Below are 25,435 nucleotides of genomic sequence, written 5' to 3'. Positions count from 1 at the left end.
TGGAATACAGCAACAACGACGTTGAATCTTTCTAATATGAGACAGACGTACCAGTGCTAGCTCCATATTATAAAATATGACATAATTCCTTGCATTCTATTTCCTACAGAAACCTCCTGTTTCATAGGCAGTTCCTACAAACAAAACAAAACTATTCCATCTATTGAACGCAAATCTGTATATTATTTTTTGTCAAAGAAATATATAAAATTCCTGTTTTACAGATATCTAGATAATAACTAATGTATATTAAAACTCTTGCAACACTGGAATGGTCAGTGCGTTGAATAAACTTTTTTCATAAAGCTGTGAATCAGTAAGGGTGAATAATGATTTAAAAAGTGGAACGTTGTACCAACACTGACACAATGTAAATGAGAAAAATATAAAGATTTTTAATACAGTAATAGTGACTTTGTTCAAAACATTTAATAAACTTCCAGCATAGTTTACTTCCAGCTATAAATAAACACAACACCACGACAATAACTTCTGTCTTCATGTGCTATCAGAGCGATCACACACATTTCTCATTAAACATTAGACTCAGAAGTTGCAAAAAAAAGCCCTCATTAAACCTCCAGACAATTCTGAAAATACTCAAGATACTATACCAGTAACCATTAGATGCATGCTGGACAAGCACTCGAGGAGATCATTCTGATTTGTATGTCAAAGTAGCATATGTACTGTAAAACTTATGCTTAAAAATATCTGCTGCACATCATTGACTACAAACTGTCATATGAACAAGAAGTGACTAATGAGAATTACAACATAAAACTGATTAATTTCCATTCATACAGGAGAAAAATAAAGACCGACTCAAACCAATAAGAAGACGATTATTTTCAAAGGACCAGAGGAATATATAGAGAACTGTGAGTTTATGCAAATTATTTCAGATTAGATATAGTGTAAATATAACCCCTAAAAACGCAAGACGCTAGGATGAATCCAGTGAAGTTTGACCTTCAGCATGTTTCTTCTGATGAATCTGCAATCTTCCTAAATAACCGAATCTCTCTCCACAGATGGAGCAGTGATAAGGTTTCTCTCCAGTGTGAACTCTCTGGTGGGTTTTTAAGGCACTTGACTGAGTAAATGTCTTGTCACACTGAGAACATTTGTAAAGTCTTTCACCTGAATGAATTCTCTTGTGCCTGGAGTAGGTCCCTTGTGTAGTGAAACTCTTCTTACAAACACTGCAGTGATACGGTTTCTCTCCAGTGTGAATTCTCTGATGAATGCAGAAAGTACTTGATGTAGTAAAGCTCTTTCCACAGTGAGAACAGAGGTAAGGTTTCTCTCCAGTGTGAACTCTCTCGTGGCGTATCAACAGAGCTTTCTGATGGAAACTTTTATCACAGTGTGAACATTTATAGAGTTTCTCATCCGTGTGTTTCTGCTGGTGTGACTCGAGAGCGTTTAACTGCTTGAAGGTTTTTTCACATTCACTGCACTCATACGGTCTCTCAGCGGTGTGGACACGCACGTGTCTGTTTAGATGAGTTTTACGGCCAAATCTCTTCTCACAGTGAGGACACTTGTGCGGTTTTTCTCCCGTGTGAATTCTCTGATGAGCAACAAGATAAGCTTTGCAGCTGAAATATTTGTCACATTCACTGCAGTGGAAAGGTTTTTCTCCAGTGTGTGACATTAGGTGAACTTTTATATTATACGAGGTGGCAAAACTTTTCCCACACTGCTCACAATTAAACTTCTTGTCTTTGTGCGCTTGTGAATGAAGTTTCTTCTCTTGTAAGGTAGGAAAGCTGATGTCACATCTGGTGCAGGTGAAGAGTTTCTGTTCTGTGTGTTTTCTCTCATGTGTCTCTAAACGTCTCTGTGAACTGAATGTCTTTCCACAGGTGATGCAGGAAAGAGTTTGTGCTGTCAGTCGCTGTTTTGATGTAGAGGCCGTTTCTTCATCACCACATGAATCTGAAACAAACACAAGAGTAGTAAAATCGTATTTACACAAACTGAAAACACAGGAAACAACACCGTGAAATGAAATTTACTGCACCAAAGCAGTGTTAGTTTCTCCAGATAAACTATATACATTTCCCGTGAACCAAAAGTTGTGATCCTTTATACCTCCATATTTAACTAAAGATAATGAGGGCAAACAAATTTTAAAAAGATAATGATCCACATTGACAACACTATTTACAATAAACGCCACAATATTTCATGTAAATATTGGCATTGCAATTCTTTTTTCGTTGGGACTTTAAAGGGATATTTCACTACCAAATCAAAATGTCCCCATGTTTTACTCAGCATCAAGGTGTCCAAACTGAATATGGTTTTCTTCTGGAAGAATCCAGTCAGAGTAATAATACTACGAATCATTTTGCTTCTAAGCAGTAGAATGAGAGTGAGCGGGTGTTGATTTTAGAAGCTCCAAAAAGTGCATCCATCGATCAAAGAACGGCTCGACACGGCTCTGTGGTCTTAACAAAGGTGTTCTGAAGCGAATCCATGCGTTTGTTTAAGAGAAATATCCATATTGACAGCGCTATTAACATTGATGTCTAGCTTCCAGCTTCTTTCAAATGCGCGTGAACCAGAGACTTGTTTCATCTGGCTCACGTCTATTTGATGTCTGAATTCAATTGAGCCACTATGAGCGGATGGACCAACTTCACAATGTTTTTGCTCTTTTCTGGACCTTGACAACAACTGATACCATGATGTCTGTGAGGAGGCCTGGTTCTCTAGGATCAATGTCCCCTTAAATATCCTTATTTGTGTTCCTATGACGCCGGGAGATCTCAAAACATGTTGAACGTCATGTGGGTAAGTAAAAAATAACACGATGTTGAGGTAATCTTTTCCTTTAAATCCCTGACAGCACACATACATTTTGGAGACGTCTATTTGATGTCTGCACTTACATCTGCAAGACATCTTTTTATAGATTGTTTGCTCTGCAATACGTCTCGGAGACATCTGCTGTCAGATGTCATATAGACATCTATAAGATGTCTGTAAGATCTTTATGATTTAGAGTGGATGTAAATCTGCCTTTTCTAAGATGCTTTTGCACATTTTTCTTCCAGAAGAACACAATATTCCGTTAGGATACCTTGAGGGTGAGTCAAACATGGGGAAAGTTTGATTTGGTAGTGAAATATCCCTTTAAGCCGGTATTTCTAAAACGGCACTAGTGCTGACTGAGAATGAGTTTGTTTTGTTAAAAACACTTTACCTTTACTCATGACAGTGAAGTAAGTATTGTGCAATCTATACATCAGAAGAAACTTACCCGAGGGAATGAAATCATCATCATCATCAGTCTCTTCATCAGTCTGTTCATCAATCTTTTCATCATTCTCTTCATCAGTCTGTTCATCATTATCTTCATCATTCTCTTCTTCAGTCTTTTCATCAGTCTTTTCATCGTTCTCTTCATCAGTCTCTTCATCAGTCTCTTCATCAGTCTCTTCTTCAGTCTTTTCATCATTCTCTTCATCAGTCTCTTCTTCAGTCTTTTCATCAGTCTGTTCTTCTTCTTTGAGTTCTGTCTTTATCTCCAGGTTCTCACTGTTCTCCAGTTTGACAGAAGGAACACAATCATCATGATTCTCATCTTCATCAGTCTGTTCTTCCTTTACTGTGGGCTCTGTTTTTATTTCCAGTTTCGTGCAGTCCATCTGTTCCCCTGAACACTGTGTGTGTCCGGAGCACTTCACATCCGCCTGTGACGTCATCGTCAACATCTAAACACAAATATACACACAGACACACAACACTGTGTTTAAAACACTAAAGAGAGAAAATCAAAGTGATGTAAACACGCAGCGCTTGATGTTTGTCTTTCTTTCTTTCTTTAGTGGGTTTATCGGCGGACTGAAGAGCTGCAGAGCGACTCCTGCTGGACTGGAGACACATCACATTAATTTAAAAACGTTTTCTCCGGTTGATGTCGATATAAAGCATCAATTAATCTACAAAACAATTTGACGTCGCCTAATGCACAAAAACAAACAACGTCAATTTATAGTTGCGTTCAAAATTATTCGTCCCTATGTAAATACGACCAAAGACGGCTGTAAAAATAAATCTGCATCATTAATCCTTTTGATCTTTCATTAAAAAAAATACAAAAATCTAACCTATCATTACCCCGATAGCACACACACATCTGGTTTACGTCTATTCGACGTAACATACATCTCTAGTTTGCTCATCTGCTATAGCTCTAACACATCTGCCACAAACATAATGGGAAATATAGTAAATAATGCTGAGCAATCATGTAAAAAAACTTTTTTTATATTCTTCTATAAAATGTTATTTGGCATCAGATCTAAAAACGCGTCTTCTCAAAAACCTTTCCAACCGTTTTAAACGCGTCTAAAGTCAGTCTGAAGTCACACGTACAGAAGATTAGTCTGGAGCCGTTCACCCACTGTGAGAAAAAGTCTTATTTACATCGAAGTACATACAAATAAAATTCTAATGTTATATACACCAGTATTTTGATGTGACACTGATAGTTGTTAGCTTTTTAATTATATCATCTAAGGTGCATCAGCTGGCAAACCAAAGGATTTAGAGTCTATTTAAAGAGAAAGATTGTAGGAAGCTGCGATACAGCGAATATTTTTGCTAAATCAAAGACAAAATTTAGTGTTTGTGCATTTAATCGGTGAAAACATGTCTACAATTTGCTGCAGGTATAATTAAACAAATGTTCCCTTTTCCAGAGAGGTCTCTCTACATTGAAACGCATTTGGGGACTTTTCCTTATCTAAACCTTATTGAAACCCTATTGAATAACGCCAGTGGAAATGAAAAAGTAACTGGCCAATGTGGTCCAAGACAGCTCTTAGGGGCGTGGTCACCAGCCCTATATATTACACCGTGCGTACCACTTAACCTCAGAATCTTTTTTCTTCACTTAACCTCGCGTGTTATTGAGGATACACCCAGGAGACGACGAGGAAGAGCTATGATCCTCCTACTCGTGTGTTCTAGCATCCCCGTGAGTGCCTTATCTTCCGGCCCATCGACCCAGATCACAAAACCAGTCTTAATCCATAGAAATCTTATTTATTCATCTTTCAAAATATGTAAAAATCTCAATTTCAAAAAATGTACCCATAAAACTGGTTTTGCTGTACAGGGTCACATGGTTCTTAGTAAGCATAATTATTCATGAGCATCTTCACAGTATTTTGTGTGAATGAGCTTTGTTCACATATCTGAAAAATGAAGATCTGAAATAACCGATTGAAGACCTTCCTCTCACTGGAGTCCTTTGCGTTTCTGTCTTCTGTAATCTCTGGAAGTGAAAATGAACTGTTTTGTGATTTATTTGTAAACAAATAAGGGCTGATTAGATTAGACACTTGGACTAAAAGAGATTCAATGTCTTTTGAAAATATGCAACTTATAATCAATTCTGTATAAAGGAATTGTCTTTGAACGCTTGTGAGATGTTCTTCAAACTCATCTGCCTTTAAACGTGAAGACTTAGGGCTGATATCTTGGCAAAAAATAAGGTTGCAAAAAGTATTGAATAAAAGGGCACAGTTGATTATGAGCAATGTGTGTTAGAGAAAAACATTGATTATATAATGAGATTCCCCTCGTATAAAATTATGATTCTCTACCCTGATAGCACGCACACATCTGACTAACGTCTATTTGCCGTCTTAATTTACTTCTGCAATACATAGTTTGCTCATCTGCAATACGTCTCGATGTTTATGATTTAGAGTGGATGTGAAATTGCTCTAGCAGATGATTTTACACACCAGAGGTTTTCCAGATGTCCTGGGCTGCATTTTCCGATGACGTTGTCTCTTAGCGTGCTACGAAGATTCTAAAGGTATATGTTAACTACAGGTATAACTTTTCTACGTGTGTTTCCCGAACTATACCTCAGGAGGTGACTTTCTACATGCCACATAAAACGGGTGCTGTCTATGACGGTGGTGCTGAATTAATGAATATCGATAGCTCGACAATCATCCATTCAATACAGGGAGTGCTTTATGTGAGATAACAGCGTTCTTTATAAAATAAGCACGTTAGAAATAGTTGATGTTGCATTTATTAGGACTCATGGGATAAAAGCCAAATTACAAACTGAATCCAACCATGGTTTTTATTTAATACATGACTGATGGTGATCATGCACCGATTTAACCGTTTAAACGCTTGACAGGAATGAAAGAAAAACTGAACGTTTAAACAAAATTATTCCAATGCTGTTGACAAAAGTGTTAAATGTTGCTACGATGATTCCGTAGGAGTTTGTTCTTCAGCATGTTTCTTTTGGTGATTTCGAAGACTTCCTAACTGAGAGAATCTCTCTCCACAGATGGAGCAGTGATAAGGTTTCTCTCCAGTGTGAACTTTCTGATGGGATCTCAGGGCATCTGGTCGAGCAAACGTCTTGTCACACTGAGAACATTTATAAGGTCTTTCTCCTGTATGAATTCTCTGGTGTTTTACTAGAGTATCCAATCTTCTGAAACCATTCCCACAAAGTCTGCAGTAATGAGGTTTCTCTCCAGTGTGAATTCTCAGATGATCTCTGAAATGAGATGGATCAGCAAATCTCTTTCCACAGTGAGAGCAGTGATAAGGTTTCTCTCCAGTGTGAATTCTCTCATGAGTTACCAGATTAGAATTTTTAAGGAAGCGTTTATCACAGTGTGAACACTGATAGAGTTTCTCCTCAGAGTGAGTTCTCTGGTGTGACTTTAGATCATATGGCTGCTTAAACGTTTTTCCACATTCACTGCACTCATACGGTCTCTCATTGGTGTGAACAGTCGCATGTTTCGTGAGATGGAATTTGTACTTAAATTTCCACTCGCAGTGAGGACACTTGTATGGTTTTTCGCCTGTGTGAATTCTCTGATGGGTTAGAAGATTTCCTTGGCTTCTGAAACACTTGTCACATTCACTGCAGGGGAAAGGTGTTTTTACGGTGTGTGTCCTCATGTGACGTTTCAGACTGGAAGTGGAGCTATAATTCTTCTCACACTGCTGACAGTGAAAGTGTTTCTTGTCTCTGTGCTCTTGTGAATGAAGTTTCTTCTCTTGTAAGGTAGGAAAGCTGATGTCACATCTGGTGCAGGTGAAGAGTTTCTGTTCTGTGTGTTTTCTCTCATGTGTCTCTAAACGTCTCTGTGAACTGAATGTCTTTCCACAGGTGATGCAGGAAAGAGTTTGTGCTGTCAGTCGCTGTTTTGATGTAGAGGCCGTTTCTCCATCACCACATGAATCACCGCTCTCATCTGAAACAAACACAACAGCAATAAAGAGTGAAAATAGTCAGTCTTTTTAAATGTGTTAAATATGATTGTTAACCACAATAAATGAAAAAATGTTGAAAGGAAGTTTGTTTAACTTGAAATCAGCAGACTGACCGCATTGAACATATTAACTGATACATGTCCAAATCAATATCTACTAATCCATCTACTAATAATGGGAAATTGAACTGCAATCTTTAATTGTGAAAAGACAATAAAAGAAACATACCTGAAGGAAGTAAATCTTCATAATTCTCTTCTTCATCAGTCTTCACCTCTGGTTTAGGTTCTGTTTTTATCTCCATTACGTTCTCGCAGTCACTCATCAGTTTCACTGAAGGAAACAAATCATCATCTTCATCAGTCTGTTCTTCCTTTACTGTGAGTTCAGTCTTCATCTCCATCAGTTTCCTGCAGTCCATCAGTGTGACAGAACACATGTTCAGTGGTCTGGTGTTCAGGATCTGCTGTTCTCCAGCGTTACAGACAGAATCCAGAGACTCTGTGGAGGTTTGATCAGTAGATTCATCCTGATTCAAGGTGTGATTACTGTCACACACAGTGTCCTGAGCGTCTGTGGGGTTTGACTCGACCTTTACCACAATCTGACAAACACACAACACATCATCAGCACTGGAGCTTTATAGAGAATATATGTGTGATATATAACTTTCATTTAGTTTGACATGAATGACAGAATAAAAACAGTGTGAGTGATTGAGGTAAATGATGTTGAATGTGTCCAAACCTCTGTGTTGAGTTCATCTCCTCTTGTCCTCAGCTTTTCCTCCAGTAACTTCACCTCTTTCTTCAGCTGACAGATTTCTGTGATGAAATCATCAATATCCAGCATGGACAGATCAGTTCCCACTGATTTACAGCACATCTGTGACGTCATCGTCAACATCTCAACACACACACACACACACACACACACACAACACTGTGTTTAAAACACTAAAGAGAGAAAATCAGAGTGATGTAAACACGCAGCGCTTGATGTTTGTCTTTCTTTCTTTCTTTAGTGGGTTTATCGGCGGACTGAAGAGCTGCAGAGCGACTCCTGCTGGACTGGAAACACATCACACTCACTAATGACGATCATTCATACACTTTTATCACTGTATCCCACCCACCCAGCAAAAAGTCGTCGAAAAGACGTCAGTGCCAGACGTCCAAACAACGTCGAAATGTGGTTGAAAAGTGAAAGGTGAAACGACGTCTTTTTCGCGTCGTGATAAGACGTCTTTTTCCGGTCTTTGAGAAGACGTCTTTTTCGGGTTGTTGAAAGACGTCTATAATTTTTTTGTCTTTTTCCAGACTTGAATTTAACTTAATTTTAAGCATAAAATCATTTATATGTATTCAATATATATCTCAAAATAAGACAACTGACTAAAAGTACTACGAAACATTTATTGTCAGTTACATAACATACAAATGATCGAAACATTTGAATAACAAAATGTAATAAGAACACTTTAGTTTGCACGGTGCCCGGTATCGCCAGATCGCCCAGGCGCCGTGTCGTCTCCCATGGCTTTGACTATGATGTGATCGGTGGCCTTGCTGTTTCACATTTTGACTGCATCTGCAATGACAAAGAAAAACACATTTGTTCTCAGTTTGTTACTCAAAAGGAATAATTAATTTGTTGTAAAGATGGTTCAGTTCGCATATAGCCTAAATGAAATGCCTCGATTCACAGTTTAGGAATATAGATTTACGACGCCTTCCGTACAATAACATTGGACCCGAAAAAGGTATTTTACATTATACGACAGCGGCCTTTAACATTATACGGTTCAGATGTAAACAGCACATAAAAGACAGTAAACCATGTGTGAGCAGTTAATGCAGTAGCATACATTTAACGGAAAAGACAGTCCGTCAACTGTTGTGTGAAAGCGTGAAAGCAACTCCCCTCACTGTCTGTGTCCTTATTCGATGATTATTACTATGATTATTATTACTTTCTTCATAATATGTAATTTTCTTTTGTTGTAAGCTTATGCTTTAGGTTGAGTTTAAATAAAACGGCTAAGAAAAAAGCTTTTACCTCAGATAAACGGCTGTAGTGTGGTCCACTCAGAAGTGAGTCGGGTGCACTGCGCGTGACGGTCACAGACCACAGTTTATATTTCAGGTCTCGCGGGGTTGGCACGAGCAAGCAGCCAAGAAGTACTAATATATTTTTTATATATGACATTTTTAATGTGTATCTATGGAAACATAACTTGCGTTATACTACCTTATGACAAAAAAGTAGATAGATTAGAAAAAATTTGCAGTGCGGCTCCGTAAGCCTAGGCTAACTATAGTGGTGTGTGTGGCTCTTTGCTAAAAAGTACACTTTCAAAATATACTTAAATTGCTCTTTTCCGCACACTAAATTTATAGTTGTATTCTAAAAAATAGCCTTTAGTATTTAAGCCTCCTCAGAGACAAACTCTTAAGTTGAAATCGTTGCTATAGTAATAGTTCCGCTCTATCTAGTCATAGTTGATGTAGCGGAGCTTTCCTGCTCCGGGAGAAGTTATAGTTCACACTTCCTGTTTATTGATTTATGTGCTTTTAACATACTATTTATGTGGGCATATTTAAAATGTATTTAATTACCACCTGTAACTAAGTGCTAACCAAATAAAATTTGATCACATTTCATATTCGTGGTGTCTTAAAACAGGGCCGGCCCAGCCTGTGTTTGTGCCCTAGACATTTTAGATTGGCTGAGTACACTTATGTTTTTAAGATTATCTTAAGTAGTAATACATTTAATACAAATTGTATAATTACTAAAAAGTATAAAATTAGTGTACAAAAGGAGAGCACTATAAGTACATAATGTAAGTGTACTTTTTATCATCTGACTAGGCTAGATATAAATTTAATTAATACATTTTAAATTATGTTTTTTTTTTAGCATTCAGTAAATAATGTTTAGTTTTTATCACATACATTTCTTGATATTGTGGTATCGTAAATACTCAATGAGTCCTTTGCCCGGCTGTATAATTGTCTTATGTTCATTTTATAGATATGACCTTAAATAAAAATTGATTTCCTTAAGATGACGAAAACATTTATAATTATTAAATATGAGATTAAAAATCTTACCTTTTTTTCAATGAGATGTGCAGTGAAGAACCTTCTCACCCAATGATCTTTTTCTTCAATGGCATCAAAATTTACTTGTTGCAGAATGAAGTCATTGTTTATGAAATTTGAAATGAATATTGTTTAAGATCAAGTTTTCATTTTCTCAAATCCACGTCGTGGCCATGTCACAAACCTTATTCAAAATTTCTCCCCTTGTGTTCAGCAGAACAAAGACATTAACACAGGTTTTGGACAATTAGTAAATTATGACAGAATCATAATTTTTGGATTAACCATTCTGAATTTGCCTCAAAGAAGCTTATTTTGTAGTTTCATCTAAACATAGAACCCAGTTTATTGTTAAGTTCCATTAATGTGCAGCAACTAAAGATTCAGGAGATGGCTTTTGGATGAGAAAATATCATTTTTGTGCTTTGGTCAACGACTTTGTCAATATTGATTGACAATGATGATCAGGCATAACATTAATGCTTGTTTTTGGCGCTGTAAAAGCTGTAATTTTGTATAACAAAAACCGGAAAAAACTAATGCACTCTGTAAATTGCAGAGAACGGTTGCGTGATAAATAAGGGAAACTCTCACGAATGCAACATTATGAGCAACTATTAACAACAAATCGACCAACCTTAAGAATCGTCTGAAAGGTGTGTGCATCATGAAGAAGCGGGGAAAACACTTTATAAAATTGAATTAGCAGTCACAACGTTATTTTTATGGATATTTTATATTGAATGTATTACGGCTTCCGTTATAAGCACGGCTCAATATATAAACATTTGAGTGCTTTAGCCACATTGTTGAACTAGTTAAATTATATCTTAAGAAATAGTCGCAACACACGTTTTTATCAAGAAACTACTGCAATGTGATTTTCTTTTCATGTCAATATTAGTAAAATACGTCAATTTTTGGGGCTAATTTCGAACAAATTTCGACGGACCAAAAAAATACCAAATTTCGACGTCGATTTTTGGGCTAATTTCGACCCAATTTCGACGGACCAAAAAAAGACCACATTTCGACGTCGATTTTTGGGCTAATTTCGACCAAATTTCGACGGACCAAAAAAAGACCAAATTTCGACGTCGATTTTTGGGCTAAAAGACGGCCAGGACGGGCCGACTTGATTTAGCCCCAAAAAAGACGTCCAAATGACGTCTAGTGCTGGGTGGGCAGTATTCAGGTAAAAGCATCGTGCAAGTCCGCTGCTTTGGACTCTGTACTGTTAACATAGACTAGCTGTCATTGCAAAAATAATGAGAAAATAGACTAAATATAGAATGCGGAGGAATCATGTTAAAAAGTGTAACACTGTTTTTATATTCCTTTATAAAATGTTATTTACAATCAGATCTAAAATCGCGTCTTCTCAACATCCTTTCCGACAGTTCAACAACCCACAAGCTTTCTATTAGACATTCTCGACAGTCATACTGACTGGAAACGAAATATCTCAGAGTGTTCTTTTATAAAAGCTGCTGGGAAAACTTGGGATAAAGAACACTTATTTTTCTGACAAAGAAAATTATGGTCTTAACCTTTTTATTATTTTAGACAAGATTTACATCCACAAAACCAAAATAACACATTCAAATTCCCATGTATTACTTTATGCCATACTAATCTTGATTTTTTGAAACCATATTAAATATAAAAACACAGAATAAGAAACTTGAAAAAACTAAATAAGTTTGAAGCTATTCAAATTTTTGTAATTGAAAGCCCTTTTGTATTTTTGTATTTCTTCTTTTTTATTTGTAGCCTATTATTATTTAATTGGTTTATTATTATTCATCTTTCTCTTATTTTATACATTTATTTATATTGTATAATTTTGGTGCTTTTGTTACTTATATTAATCTTTAATAAAAACATAAAACTACTGCACGTTAATTTGAGGGCGTATCTAATCAGCCAGTGGGCGGGTTCTTGTCAAATGTGTGACACTTCACGGAAGAAACGTCATGTCTATAGTTTGAAGCGTTATAGCATATCGAACATTGTTTTCTATCACTATTGATAAAGGCGTAAAGTTTAATGTAAAATTGTATTTGACTGTTTTAGAAGCACTTCCGGTTCCAGTTTATTATTTATTTGTTTTTAAATAACATTTTTACATTTCAAATATTTAGTTAATTTTATAGATGTGAAATCTATATAAACCTTATGATTTTAGTAAATATAAGTAAAAAATGAAGAACATCTGAATAACTACATTTATTTACTGTGACAATAAAATTGTGTTCATCAAAATCTCAGGTCAAAGCACTAAAACAAGTTAAACATCAAGTTTGTTCTGCAGCAGATAAATCTTCATCACCTCCTCTGTTATCTCTTGTATACAGAAATCAAAATATCTGCAGCACATGTAAATCATTAAGTACAAATTATCATATGAACAAGAAGTTCATTCATAAGATTTTATGCCACACAATTCATGTTCGTTTCCATTCAGTCATTCGTTCATGACAAAAATAAAGATCTGCAGACTGCAGATAACGGCCCTCTCTGATTCAAACTACATCGAGTTCCACAGAACACAGAACTCCAAGTTGAAGCAAAATGATTCCAATGTTATACAAATAATAAATGACACTATGATGATTCCAGTGCAGGTTGTTCTTTAGCATGTTTCTTCTTATGAATCTTAAGACGTTTTAAATAAGTGAATCCCTCGCCGCAGACGGAGCACTGATAAGGTTTCTCTTCAGTGTGAACTCTCTCATGAACTTTGAAAGTACTCTTATGAGAAAAGCTTTTCTCGCAGATGGAGCAGTGATAAGGTTTCTCTCCAGTGTGAGTTCTCTCGTGGGATTTCAGGACATCTGGTTGAGCAAACGTCTTGTCACACTGAGAACATATATAAGGTTTTTCACCTGTGTGAATTCTCTGATGAACTCTGAAATTAGATCGTCCGGAGAAGCTCTTTCCACAGTCAGAGCAGTGATAAGGTTTCTCTCCACTGTGAACTCTCTCATGGATTCTCAGGACATCTTGTCGAGCAAACGTCTTGTCACACTGAGAACATTTATAAGGTTTTTCACCTGTATGAATTCTCTGGTGTTTTCTTAAAGTGTTTTGTCGGCTAAAACTATTTCCACAAAGTCTGCACTCATAAGGTTTTTCTCCCGTGTGAATTCTCACATGAACTTTGTAAGAACTATGATCAGAAAATCTATTTTCACAGTGAGAGCAAACGTAAAGTTTTTCTCCAGTGTGAAATCTCTGATGACGTTTATAAGTATTTGGATCAGAAAATCTCTTTCCACAGTCAGAGCAGACACAAGGTTTCTCTCCAGTGTGAGTTCTCTCGTGAGTTATTAGGTTAGATTTTTTTTGGAAATGTTTATCACAGTCAGAACACTGATAGAGTTTCTCCCCAGTGTGTGTTTTTTGGTGTAACTTTAAAGCATCTGACCTCCTATAAGTTTTTCCACATTCACTGCACTGATGCGGTCTCTCATTGGTGTGTAAATCCACGTGTCTCTTCAGATGAGGTCTGTGGCTGAATCTCTTCTCACACTGAGGACACGCGTACGGTTTTTCCACCATGTGAATTCTCTGATGAAGAACAAGATTTCCTTTGCTGCTAAAATATTTGTCACATTCACTGCAGTGGAAAGGTTTTTCTCCAGTGTGTGACATCATGTGAATCTTTAGATTCGAAGAAGAGACAAAACTCTTCCCACACTGCTGACAGTGAAAGTGTTTCTTGTCTCTGTGCTCTTGTGAATGAAGTTTCTTCTCTTGTAAGGTAGGAAAGCTGATGTCACATCTGGTGCAGGTGAAGAGTTTCTGTTCTGTGTGTTTTCTCTCATGTGTCTCTAAACGTCTCTGTGAACTGAATGTCTTTCCACAGGTGATGCAGGAAAGAGTTTGTGCTGTCAGTCGCTGTTTTGATGTAGAGGCCGTTTCTCCATCACCACATGAATCACCGCTTGCATCTGAAACAAACACAAGAGAAATAAATAGTGAAAATAAGAGGGTGAAATTAGTTTGTGTATCATGTTTTATATTATCACAGTAGCAGAATAAAGCTGCAAGTGCTTTTTAATGTGTTAAATACAGATTTTTGACAACTTACATTTATGCATTTGGCAGACGCCTTTATCCAAAGCGACAAACATTGGATTATACTATTCATTGTGTTTCTAAGCATGTGCGATCCCCTGGGATCGAACCCAAGACCTTGGTGTTGTCAGCACCGTGCTATTACACACTGAGCAACTGGAAAGCCAAGGCTTCTTCACACTTCACACTATAACCAATATAAACACCTAAAAAAAAGTTTGGTTAACTTTTCCAATATATCAGATGATAGCACACTGACCCTGTTAAACATAAATATTTTTTTACAAAAGTTGGGACACTGTGAGAAATGTAAATAAAAAGAGAATGCGATGATTTAAACATGTGACAAACCCATATGATATTCACAACAGAACACAGAAAACAAACCTCAAATGATTTGCATCAAATATGTGTAACGTTTTTAAAAGCTGTGGTTTACAATGATTTTATAAGAGCTAAGAGGTGTTCTTATACACAGAGCGGAGAAAAAACCTTAGCTGTTGTAAAACCACTCTCTGCCCTGACAGCACACATACATCTGGGAGACGTCTATTTGATGTCTGCGTTGACATCTGCAAGATGCAAAATAATTGTTTGACTGTTTGCTCATCTGCAATAGGTGTCTGAGACGTCAGATCTTATATAGACAAGATGTCTGTAAGATGTTTAAGATTTAGATCGGATGTAAAGCTGTCGTTTTTCAGATGTTTACACACTAAAGATCTTTAGCAGACATCTTACAGACATCCTTGTGTTATCTGGGTTTTACTGGTTTACCATACTCAGTAGTGTGATTGTGAATGTAAAAACCCCCTTTAGAAACAGAAACTCACATGACAGTGAAACAGCAGAAACATACCTGAAGGAATAAAATCATCACCATCATCAGTGTAAAGTTCAGTTTTTATCTCCATCATGTTCACTCTGTTTATCAGTTTGACTGCAGAAAATAAATCCTTTTCTTCTTCAGTCTGTTCCTCTGATTTGAGTTCTGTTTTTATCTCCAGGTTCTTGTCATTCACCATTTCAACTGAAGGAATAAAATCATCATGATTCTCATGTTCATCAGTCTGTTCTTCCTTTACTGTGAGTTCTGTTTTCATCTTCATCAGTTTCCTGCAGTCCATCAGTGTGACAGAACACATGTTCAGTGGTCTGGTGTCGCGTGTGTGTCTGGAGCACTTCACATCCGTCTGTGACGTCATCATCAACATCTAAACACAAAAATACACACGCAAAACACTTAACAGAGAAATTCATAGGCAGCGCTTGATGTTTGTCTTTCTTTCTTTCTTTAGTGGGTTTATCGGCGGACTGAAGAGCTGCAGAGCGACTCCTGCTGGACTGGAGACACATCACACTCAACACTAGACTCATGACGATCATTTCATACAGAATGCTTCTCCTCTCATAAATTCGTTTTAGGGCTGAGAAATCTTAAAATTGTCGCATACGTGCGTATTGCAATAACTGTGATAACTGACTCATTGGGTGTTTGAAGCATAATAGTTTTAGCGAATAAAGTCAAGAGAAGGTCTGATTGTATTATTGGATGGTACTATAGATGATTTGGGTTGTGTGGGAGATGTCTTCTGGTCTTACAGTATTTGGAGATGTCATTACAGATAAATCTCCTTAATTTAATCACAAATACATCAACAATAAGTGTAAGAATCTCAACAATGGTGACAATCAACAAAATAAAACTTCATTAAAGCAATGTATGCTGATATCAACATAGCAGCTCCCTGCATTACAGGATTCAAAATAGTATTTTGTATTTTAAATACTGCCCATCTGTGTTGAGTGATGACTGTTGTTTTGTTTCCAGTCCAGCAGGAGTCGCTCTGCAGCTCTTCAGTCCGCCGATAAACCCACTAAAGAAAGAAAGAAAGACAAACATCAAGCGCTGCGTGTTTACATCACTTTGATTTTCTCTCTTTAGTGTTTTAAACACAGTGTTGTGTGTGTGTTGTGTGTGTGTGTGTTAAGATGTTAACGATGACGTCACAGATGTGCTGTAAATCAGTGTGAACCGATCTGTCCATGCTGGATATTGATGATTTGTTTTGTGTTCTGATGTTGACGATGACGTCACAGGCGGATGTGATGTGCTCTAGACAAACACAGGACACGGTACCACTGAAGATTTGTTCTGTCAAACTGATGGATATTAAAAGAGTAAAGGAAGAACAGACTGATGAAGATGAGAATCCACTGAAGAATGGCGAGAACCTGGATATAAAAACAGAAGAAACATCAGATGAAGAACAGACTGATGGTTGTGAGGATTTTATTCCTTCGGGTATGTTTCTTCTTCTTCTTCGTGATTTTTTGTTATTTTTTTATTTTACTATCATTGTCTTGCTGTTTCACAAAAAGTTTTTTTGTATGATGTTGTTCAGATGTGCTGTAGCTTCTTCTTAACGCTGTTGTGTTTGTTTCAGATGAGAGCGGTGATTCATGTGGTGATGGAGAAACGGCCTCTACATCAAAACAGCGACTGACAGCACAAACTCTTTCCTGCATCACCTGTGGAAAGACATTCAGTTCACAGAGACGTTTAGAGACACATGAGAGAAAACACACCGAACAGAAACTCTTCACCTGCACCAGATGTGACATCAGCTTTCCTACCTTACAAGAGAAGAAACTTCATTCACAAGAGCACAGAGACAAGAAACACTTTCACTGTCAGCTGTGTGGGAACAGTTTTGTCTCGTCTTTTAGTCTGATACGTCACATGAGGATTCACACTGGAGAAAAACCTTTCCACTGCAGTGAATGTGACAAGTGTTTCGGCACCAAAGGAAATCTTGTTCTTCATCAGAGAAATCACACGGGAGAAAAACCGTATGCGTGTCCTCACTGTGAGAAGAGATTCAACCACAAACACAATTTGAGGACACATTTGCGTGTCCACACCAATGAGAGTCCGTATCAGTGCAGTGAATGTGGAAAAACCTTTAGACAGTCAAATTCTTTACAGAGACACCAAAGAACACACTCTGATGAGAAACTCTATCAGTGTTCACACTGTGATAAAAGTTTCTGTGATAATTCTCTTCTAATAACTCATGAGAGAACTCACACTGGAGAGAAACCTTACCTCTGCTCTCACTGTGGAAAGAGCTTTTCTGATCCACGTCATTTCAGAGTTCATCAAATAATTCACACTGGAGAGAAACCTCATCTCTGCAGTGTTTGTGGGAAGAGATTCAGTCGACGCCACCATTTAGTGTCACACCAGAGAACTCATACAGGAGAAAAACCCTTCAAATGTTCTCAGTGTGACAAGACGTTTGCTCGATCAGATGTCTTGAGAACCCATGAGAGAGTTCACACTGGAGAGAAACCTTATCACTGCTCCATCTGTGGAGAGAGATTCACTCAGTTAGGAAGTTTACAGACTCATCAGAAGAAACATGCTGAAGAACAAACTGTACTGGATTCATTTTAGAATCTCTACAAGGCTCAAGGTTTGTCTCAAACCGCAAAACTATACACTACTAGTAAATTATATTCTTGTGTTACACCTGATCATAAACCTCAGGATTCATTAACAAACATCATGGTGTGTTAGAAGTGTCATATCTTTCGTAAATCATTCAATTGGATACTTCTTCTCATGTCTGTACGTTATTGAACAGAAAATCGCTAAACTATTGCAAATCAATGAGGAGAAACTAAACGAATGTTAATTTTGAAATGACGCAATGCATTCATCTCTAATTCCCAATTCAACAATGAGCTACATACAGTTACTGGATGAGACTGAAGCTGTTCCCCAAATAGCAAACTATACTATATGTATGCTATATACTATACTATACTCACTCTAGTGTGAGTTCTCTCATTATTACACTTTAACATCTAGTGTAGGATCTCTTGAAGTGTAGTATCGTCCCAAATGGATTCCTTTATGGTTCCACACTTTATATGCTTGAGTGCACTGCTTGGAATTTTCGATGTGAACACAGCACTCACAGTATGTTAGATTTAAATTAATCTTTTACTTTTTGGTCAATAAATATCTGCTTTATATCCTCTATGACAGGGTTATTCAAATCTTACCCTGGAGGTCCGGAGCACTGCAGAGTTTAGCTCCAACCCTGATCAAACTTGCATACCTGTGATTTTCTAGTGATACTGAACAACTTGATTAGCTTGCTCAGGTGTGTTTGATCAGGGCTGGAGCAAAACTCTGCAGTGCTCCGGACCTCCAGGGTAAGATTTGAGTAACCCTGCTCTATGATGTCATTGGTTACTGTGGTTGTTTTATGTTAAACCCTGGTTAACTTTATTTGTGTAATTTACCTTAATCTGATCATAATGTCTGATGTAGAGATGTTAAACTGGTAAATCGTGTTACAATGGAAAAATTATTCCAGGAAAAAACTATATAAATCTATAGTGGTGGAACTGAAGGATTGGCCAAATCAAAGATCAGATTTACAAATTTGCACAAATTGAGGATTTAACGGATTCACATTAGAGGCTGTGGCAAAGCGCAGTTGTTTGTATAGTTTGTTTTTGCCTATAGTAAAAATAACATTTTTAGTTTCAAAACGTTTTTTTCAGTTTCCTAAACTGTGTGTTCTCTTTTTTTTATAACAGGTGGGCTAAAGAATTTGCTAATCACTGTATAGATCAGGGGTGGGCAATCCTGGTCCTGGAGGGCCTCAGCTCTGCAGAGTTTAGCTCCAACCAGCACCAACACACATGACCCAGATAATCAAGAGCTTCAGGATCAGTGTTTCCAAATCCTGATCCTCAGGGCACGACTCCCAGAATGTTTTAGATGTGTCTCTCTATATAAAACACCTGATTTAACTCATCAGTCTACCTGAAGAATGTTTGAAATATCAATGAACACACTGGTGAGCTGAAACAGGTGTTTTATATACACTGAAAACATGCGGAGTAGGATTTACTTGGAAAATAATGAGTATGATTGACAAGCACAATTTTTACATACATATTTTTTGCAACATTTTCTGACCTATTCAGACATCAACATTGGTGACAATCATCAAACTAATTCAAATAAACAGATCAACTGCAATGCATGCTGGGAGTCAGGAATGAGTTTGTACTTTGATGTTACCCAGCATGTATTGCTACATGAAGTTTTATTTTGTTGATTGTCACCAATGTTGAGTTTCATAAACTGATTCTTCATGTCTTTTGCCTCAAAGATGCTTTCATATATTGCATACAAAAGTTATGCAGAATGATTAACTATGTTCAAGTGTTGTGCTTCAAACAATCATTTAAAAAGATCTCTACTTAAAGAGCTCATGAATCTCTGGAACCCTATAAAGCTTATTTATTAACACACCAACTGCACTTCTACAGTTTCACGAGCACAAGAAAAACAAACACTGATCTTAGTCATGGTGGTTTCTGATGGTGGATGTTTACTATCAAATTTCTAAATAAACTTAACCTGAAAGCTTCAGATAACTGTGTTTAACTTTTACATGACAGATCCTTCAAAATGAACTCTCATTTCTGAGTGAAAATTGAGTAAATCACAAATCAAGTAAATCCTACTCCACATAGTTTTAAGTGTCTGTGAAACACCTGATTCAATCATCAGCTTGTTAGTTTGTTCAGTAGAGAAACATTTTAAACATTCTGTCAGTAGAGCGATGAGTTGAATCAGGTGTTTTATTTAGAGACACATGTAAAACATTCTGGACGTGGAGCCCAAGGAGCAGGATTGGGAAACACTGATCGTGAAGGTCTTGATTAGACAGATCAGGTGTTTTTGATGAGGGTTGGAACAAAACTCTGCAGAGCTGCGGCCCTCCAGGACCAGGATTGCCCACCCCTGGTATAGATAGATATAGATATATACTAACGGTGTGATCTAACACTATTTGTCTTTATTAAACTAAATATTTCATACATGCATTGGAGGAAAATGTGCCTATAAAAAGGCATCAAATCTATATTAAATATGTCTATAACCAATATTAAGTATGATTCATCATAATTACTGTCATTGCCATAACTACAGAAAAAACAATAGAAAACCTTTGCAGAAACTCTTATGGTTTCCATTAAAATACCATAATTACCTACTATAAAACATATTCTATATTTATATATATAGCTTTATTATACCTTAAACCAGTCACACCTAAAATCATGTCTAAAAACCAATGCAGGCCGGTAGTTCACATTGGAGAAATACCTTATCAATGCAGAGCTTGTGGAAAGAGTTTCACTGCACATCTGAGTCTGAGTTCTTACTGCTAGAGTTTGATCACAAACAGCACCTCTGTGGTCTTCGGCAAAAGGTGCTTTGTGTTTGAAACATTGTAGGAAACTCTTCTAAATGGGACCTTTTAAAATTACGTAATAATTGTAGCACTTATATTACATTAAACTGCATCTTTGTGTTACAAATGACTGTGTACAAACCATAACATTTACATTAGATTAGATTAGATTAGATTAGATTAGATTAGATTAGATTAGATTAGATTAGATTGGATTAGATTGGATTAGCACAAAGGTATTTTGCTTATTTACGATTTCGGGAATTTCAGTGTCATGTCATGAAAGTGTTGCATAAATATTTTATTTTAACCCATTACTACAGTATAACAAATACAGTATATGAGAGTGGACATTTATATGAAAGAATTATTTACTATATCATCAACTGTGAAAAGTTCATTTGCAACCACATACAATACACAACAGTTACACAAATTAAACAGAAATTAGACAAATACTTAAGGTTGGTTAGAAAACAAAATAAGGTTGGTGAGAAAATGGCTTCTGTTTTGCTCCTCTACTCACATTAATCTCAGGAAGAAGCATCCAATTTTGAAGGTAACTCATCTACAAGAGTAAGTATCATTCTTTTATCTACTTTTTCTTCAACATTTCAGAATAGATCACTGATGTGGTAAAGCACAACATGTCCTCTCTGTTTTATTTATTTACAGAGGAAAAAATCATTTTTGTAATCTTGAGAAATATTGTTAGTAAACATGTTAAAAATATTCCTCTGAGGTGACTGTGTGCTACCCTATTGTTCACCATAGAAGTATGGCTGATGTCACTCTTGTTACTGTTCAACCATTTACCTCTGTCCACCCTGTTGTTTTTATACTACTCAACATATGTTGTTTTAGATAACAACACTTGTTAACTAATACTTTATTGAAATACAGTTGCGGGGTAACGTATGTGTCATTTAAGCCCTTAGAAAATGTCAATCTTACATTTACTATTAATTCTAAACAATAAGAAAGGAAATAGAATGTGTGGTAACGGGGGAGACATTTGGCAGGTGTTTCATGTGAAAAATCAGGTAAAAAAATCACTGTATTGAGATCCTGTTTTTCTTGTATGTTTTACTCAGCATCAAGGTGTCATAAGTGAATATGGTTTTCTTCTGGAAGAAGAATCCAGTCAGAGTAATAATACCACGTATCATTATGCTTCCAAATGGTAGAATGAGAGTGAACGGGTGTTGATTCTTTGAAGCTATAAAAAAAGCATCCATTGATCAAAGAACGGCTCGACACGGCTCTGTGGTCTTAACAAAGGTGTTCTGAAGCGAATCCATGTGTTTGTTTAAGAGAAATATCCATATTGACAGCGCTATTAACATTGATGTCTAGCTTCCAGCTTCTCTCAAAGGCGCGTGAACCAGAGACTTCCCAGCTAGCAGAAGTTTGTTATAAGAACGTTCCTTAGAGGTTTTTCATCTTTTTGAAAACGTTTTAAAAACATTCAAAATGTCTAGTTTTTGTTATGTTTTAAGAACGTTCCCAGCTAAAAAATGTCACCATCTTATAATAATAATTGAACCTTTCATTACCCTGATAGCTCACTCCATCTGACTTACGTCTATTTGATAGCTGCATTCGCAAGACATAGTTTGCTCATCTGCAATACGTCTTAGGTTACGTTACTGTTGTTTCTTTATGTGAAATCATTCTAAATAAGGTAAAGAATTTTCTTTGGAAAATCATTCTTTGACCTATTGATCCAACTATGGAAATGAGTTCTTGATCTTAAAGATCTAAGGATTTGGGCCCAGGTTCATTAGACCTCTCTCTGTCAGGATATGTACTCAAAATATCAACTCTGTTGTGACTTAACACTTCTGATTAACCACAAGACGGATAGAGAGATGAACGGGAAAATCGGCAGGCGAGAGACGTTGAGAGAATAAACTGAGCAAAGTTTATTAAATGATATACGCTGCGTTTCTTTGTCCGAGTAGAAACATATTCAACAGGTGTTCTTATACCATCTGCATCACAACATTCATGTCTCGTTAAGAACCTTGAGAATGTTGAGACCACTGGTCAATAAACTACTAGACAATAAATATACAGCATCAAACATAAGATTAAACAGCATTAAGAAAAGTCACATGGAATAGAATTACTAGGTAGAAGGAAATGAATCAAATATATAACCAATTAATAATTAGAAAGAATATACAAAAAAAGAATGATGATATTAAAAGATGAAAACAAATGTATGTCTGTTCTCTTGAGTCAGGAATTCATCATCTCTCAGAAAAATCTGAGAAAAGTTGTGAGTATATTGTGTTCCTAGATGATTAAATAAAATCAATAAATTCTCAAAGTTAGCAGAAACTCAGTTGTCTTAAATCTCAGAAGTTAAAGTGTTGAGTGTGTTTATTGGTCGACAGAAATTGCAATTTTGGCAATTAAACATAATTTACAAATCAACTAAAATGAATCACACACTGATTCAATAATGATCCCTATAAACAAAAATCACTTTTTATAATTACAAAATCTTCATGTATTCTGGATCAAGTCTAAAGAAAAAGAACTTGTGATAAAAAACTCAAACCCGCTAACAATCGCTCATCCTCACATCTGTAAATCGTGTGTACAGCACAGATTGTCTTCATCACACAACAAGCCGACTGTAATAACATTATCTTCACATTGAGCTACAGAAACCTATGAGGATTTTCCTGCAGTTTGTTCTTTTGCGTGTTTCTTTTCGTGAGCTCGAAAGCATCCTAACTGAGCGAATCTCTGGCCGCAGACCGAGCAGTGATAAGGTTTCTCTCCAGTGTGAACTCTCTCATGTGTTTTCAAGAAAACTGCTTGATTGAATGTCTTGTCACACTGAGAACATTTGAAGGGTCTTTCACCTGTGTGAAGTCTCTGATGTGTCGCTAGATAGGAACGGTGAGCAAATCTCTTCCCACAAACATTGCAGGGATGAAGTTTCTCTCCAGTGTGAATTCTCTCATGGAAGCTGAAAGAAGTTGGTGTAGAAAACCTCTTTCCACAGTGAGAGCAGAGGTAAGGTTTCTCTCCAGTGTGAATTCTCTCATGACGTATCAGATGAAATTTCTCACGGAAGCGTTTATCACAGTGTGAACACTGATAGAGTTTCTCCTCAGAGTGAGTTCTCTGGTGTACCTTCAGACCATGCGACTGTCTAAAGGTTTTTCCACATTCACTGCACTGAAACGGTTTCTCATTGGTGTGTAAACGCATGTGTTCCTTCATATGAGGTTTGTGGTTGAATCTCTTGTCACAGTGAGGACACTTGTGGGGTTTTTCTCCCGTGTGAATTCTCTGATGAGTAACAAGATTTGCTTTGGTGCTGAAATATTTGTCACATTCACTGCAGTGATACCGTCTCTCATTAGTGTGCAGACGCACATGCATGTTTAAACTAGACCCATCGCCAAATCTCTTCTCACAGTGAGGACACTCGTATGGTTTTTCTCCCGTGTGAATTCTCTGATGAGTAAAAAGATATTGTTTGCTGCTGAAATATTTGTCACATTCACTGCAGTGAAAGGTTTTTCTCCAGTGTGAGTCCTCATGTGAATCTTTAGCTTAGTAGTGGAGACGCAATTCTTCCCACACTGCTGACAGTGAAAGTGTTTCTTGTCTCTGTGCTCTTGTGAATGAAGTTTCTTCTCTTGTAAGGTAGGAAAGCTGATGTCACATCTCCTGCAGGTGAAGAGTTTCTGTTCTGTGTGTTTTCTCTCATGTGTCTCTAAACGTCCCTGTGAACTGAATGTCTTTCCACAGGTGATGCAGGAAAGAGTTTGTGCTGTCAGTCGCTGTTTTGATGTAGAGGCCGTTTCTCCATCACCACATGAATCACCGCTCGCATCTGAAACAAACACAACTGCGTTAAGAAGAAGCTCCAGCATATATGAAACTACATCAGTGTCGACTAAGAATGAGAAACCTTTTTAGTGCATTTGAGACGTCAGCACAGCTTTTATGAAACAGTAACTGACATGACAGTTAAATACAGTGAAAAAAACAATAGAAGAAACATACCCGAAGGAATGAAATCTTCATCGTCATCATCGTCATTACAGTGATTCTCATCTTCATCAGTGAGATGTTCTGTAAGATCCGTTTTTATCTGTACCAGTTTGACAGAACACTTCTTCAGTGGTATGGTGTTCAGGATCTGCTGTTCTCCAGCGTTACAGACAGAATCCAGAGACTCTGTGGAGGTTTGATCAGTAGATTCATCCTGATTCAAGGTGTGATTACTGTCACACACAGTGTCCTGAGCGTCTGTGGGGTTTGTGTCAGTATAACAGAGTAAAGTGAGGCTGAGCTCTGAGTCCTGTGTGTGTCTGGACTTCTATTCAGAGAGGAAATATATTGAGATAAAGATATAAACTATGACAGTGAGATTAAAAACATTATTAAAATACAAACATTTAAAAACAGTGTGAGTGATTGAGGTAAATGATGTTGAATGTGTCCAAACCTCTGTGTTGAGTTCATCTCCTCTTGTCCTCAGCTTTTCCTCCAGTAACTTCACCTCTTTCTTCAGCTGACAGATTTCTGTGATGAAATCATCAATATCCAGCATGGACAGATCAGTTCCCACTGATTTACAGCACATCTGTGACGTCATCGCTAACATCTAAACACAAAAATGACAAACTCAAAACATTA

The 25,435-nt window shown here is 36.9% G+C and overlaps 3 protein-coding genes, 1 long non-coding RNA gene and 1 pseudogene across 7 annotated transcripts; 1 reads left to right on the top strand and 4 right to left on the bottom strand.

Annotated features, from left to right (window-relative positions):
* Positions 1 to 371: 371 nt before the first annotated feature.
* On the bottom strand, positions 372 to 7,905 carry LOC130435574 (zinc finger protein 271-like). Its single transcript, XM_056766290.1, has 5 exons — positions 7,513 to 7,905; positions 6,257 to 7,265; positions 5,898 to 5,913; positions 3,275 to 3,728; positions 372 to 1,944 (listed from the first exon to the last, which is right to left on the bottom strand). The coding sequence occupies exons 1-5, from the start codon at positions 7,721 to 7,723 to the stop codon at positions 947 to 949; spliced, it is 2,688 nt and encodes an 895-aa protein (XP_056622268.1). The 5' UTR covers positions 7,724 to 7,905; the 3' UTR covers positions 372 to 946.
* Positions 7,906 to 8,679: 774 nt separating this feature from the next.
* On the bottom strand, positions 8,680 to 9,726 carry LOC130438414 (uncharacterized). Its single transcript, XR_008909329.1, has 2 exons — positions 9,343 to 9,726; positions 8,680 to 8,874 (listed from the first exon to the last, which is right to left on the bottom strand). It is a non-coding gene; the product is annotated as an uncharacterized LOC130438414 (long non-coding RNA).
* Positions 9,727 to 12,590: 2,864 nt separating this feature from the next.
* Positions 12,591 to 15,747, bottom strand: LOC130437408 (zinc finger protein OZF-like). 3 transcript variants are annotated; one of them, XM_056768809.1, is made up of 3 exons: positions 14,967 to 15,457; positions 14,488 to 14,680; positions 12,591 to 14,347 (listed from the first exon to the last, which is right to left on the bottom strand). In XM_056768809.1, the coding sequence occupies exons 2-3, from the start codon at positions 14,528 to 14,530 to the stop codon at positions 12,999 to 13,001; spliced, it is 1,392 nt and encodes a 463-aa protein (XP_056624787.1). In that variant the 5' UTR covers positions 14,531 to 14,680; positions 14,967 to 15,457; the 3' UTR covers positions 12,591 to 12,998. The 3 variants fall into 3 exon arrangements, with proteins under 3 accessions (XP_056624787.1, XP_056624779.1, XP_056624770.1); XM_056768801.1 differs by having other exon boundaries at positions 14,488 to 15,046; positions 15,334 to 15,432; XM_056768792.1 differs by lacking the exon at positions 14,488 to 14,680 and having other exon boundaries at positions 15,334 to 15,747.
* Positions 15,748 to 16,376: 629 nt separating this feature from the next.
* On the top strand, positions 16,377 to 24,806 carry LOC130437673 (zinc finger protein 501-like). Of its 2 annotated transcripts, none has more exons than XM_056769141.1 (3): positions 16,377 to 16,779; positions 16,922 to 17,953; positions 24,542 to 24,806. In XM_056769141.1, exons 1-2 carry the CDS (start codon positions 16,521 to 16,523, stop codon positions 17,932 to 17,934), a joined length of 1,272 nt encoding a protein of 423 aa, XP_056625119.1. In that variant the 5' UTR covers positions 16,377 to 16,520; the 3' UTR covers positions 17,935 to 17,953; positions 24,542 to 24,806. The 2 variants fall into 2 exon arrangements, with proteins under 2 accessions (XP_056625119.1, XP_056625110.1); XM_056769132.1 differs by lacking the exon at positions 24,542 to 24,806 and adding an exon at positions 19,092 to 20,183.
* On the bottom strand, positions 20,346 to 25,394 carry LOC130435566 (zinc finger protein 501-like; annotated as a pseudogene).
* Positions 25,395 to 25,435: the final 41 nt, after the last annotated feature.

The sequence above is a fragment of the Triplophysa dalaica genome, chromosome 2 (assembly GCF_015846415.1).
Source record: "Triplophysa dalaica isolate WHDGS20190420 chromosome 2, ASM1584641v1, whole genome shotgun sequence".
Classification (NCBI taxonomy): Eukaryota; Metazoa; Chordata; class Actinopteri; order Cypriniformes; family Nemacheilidae; genus Triplophysa; species Triplophysa dalaica.
This window is presented reverse-complemented; position numbering and strand designations above follow the sequence as displayed.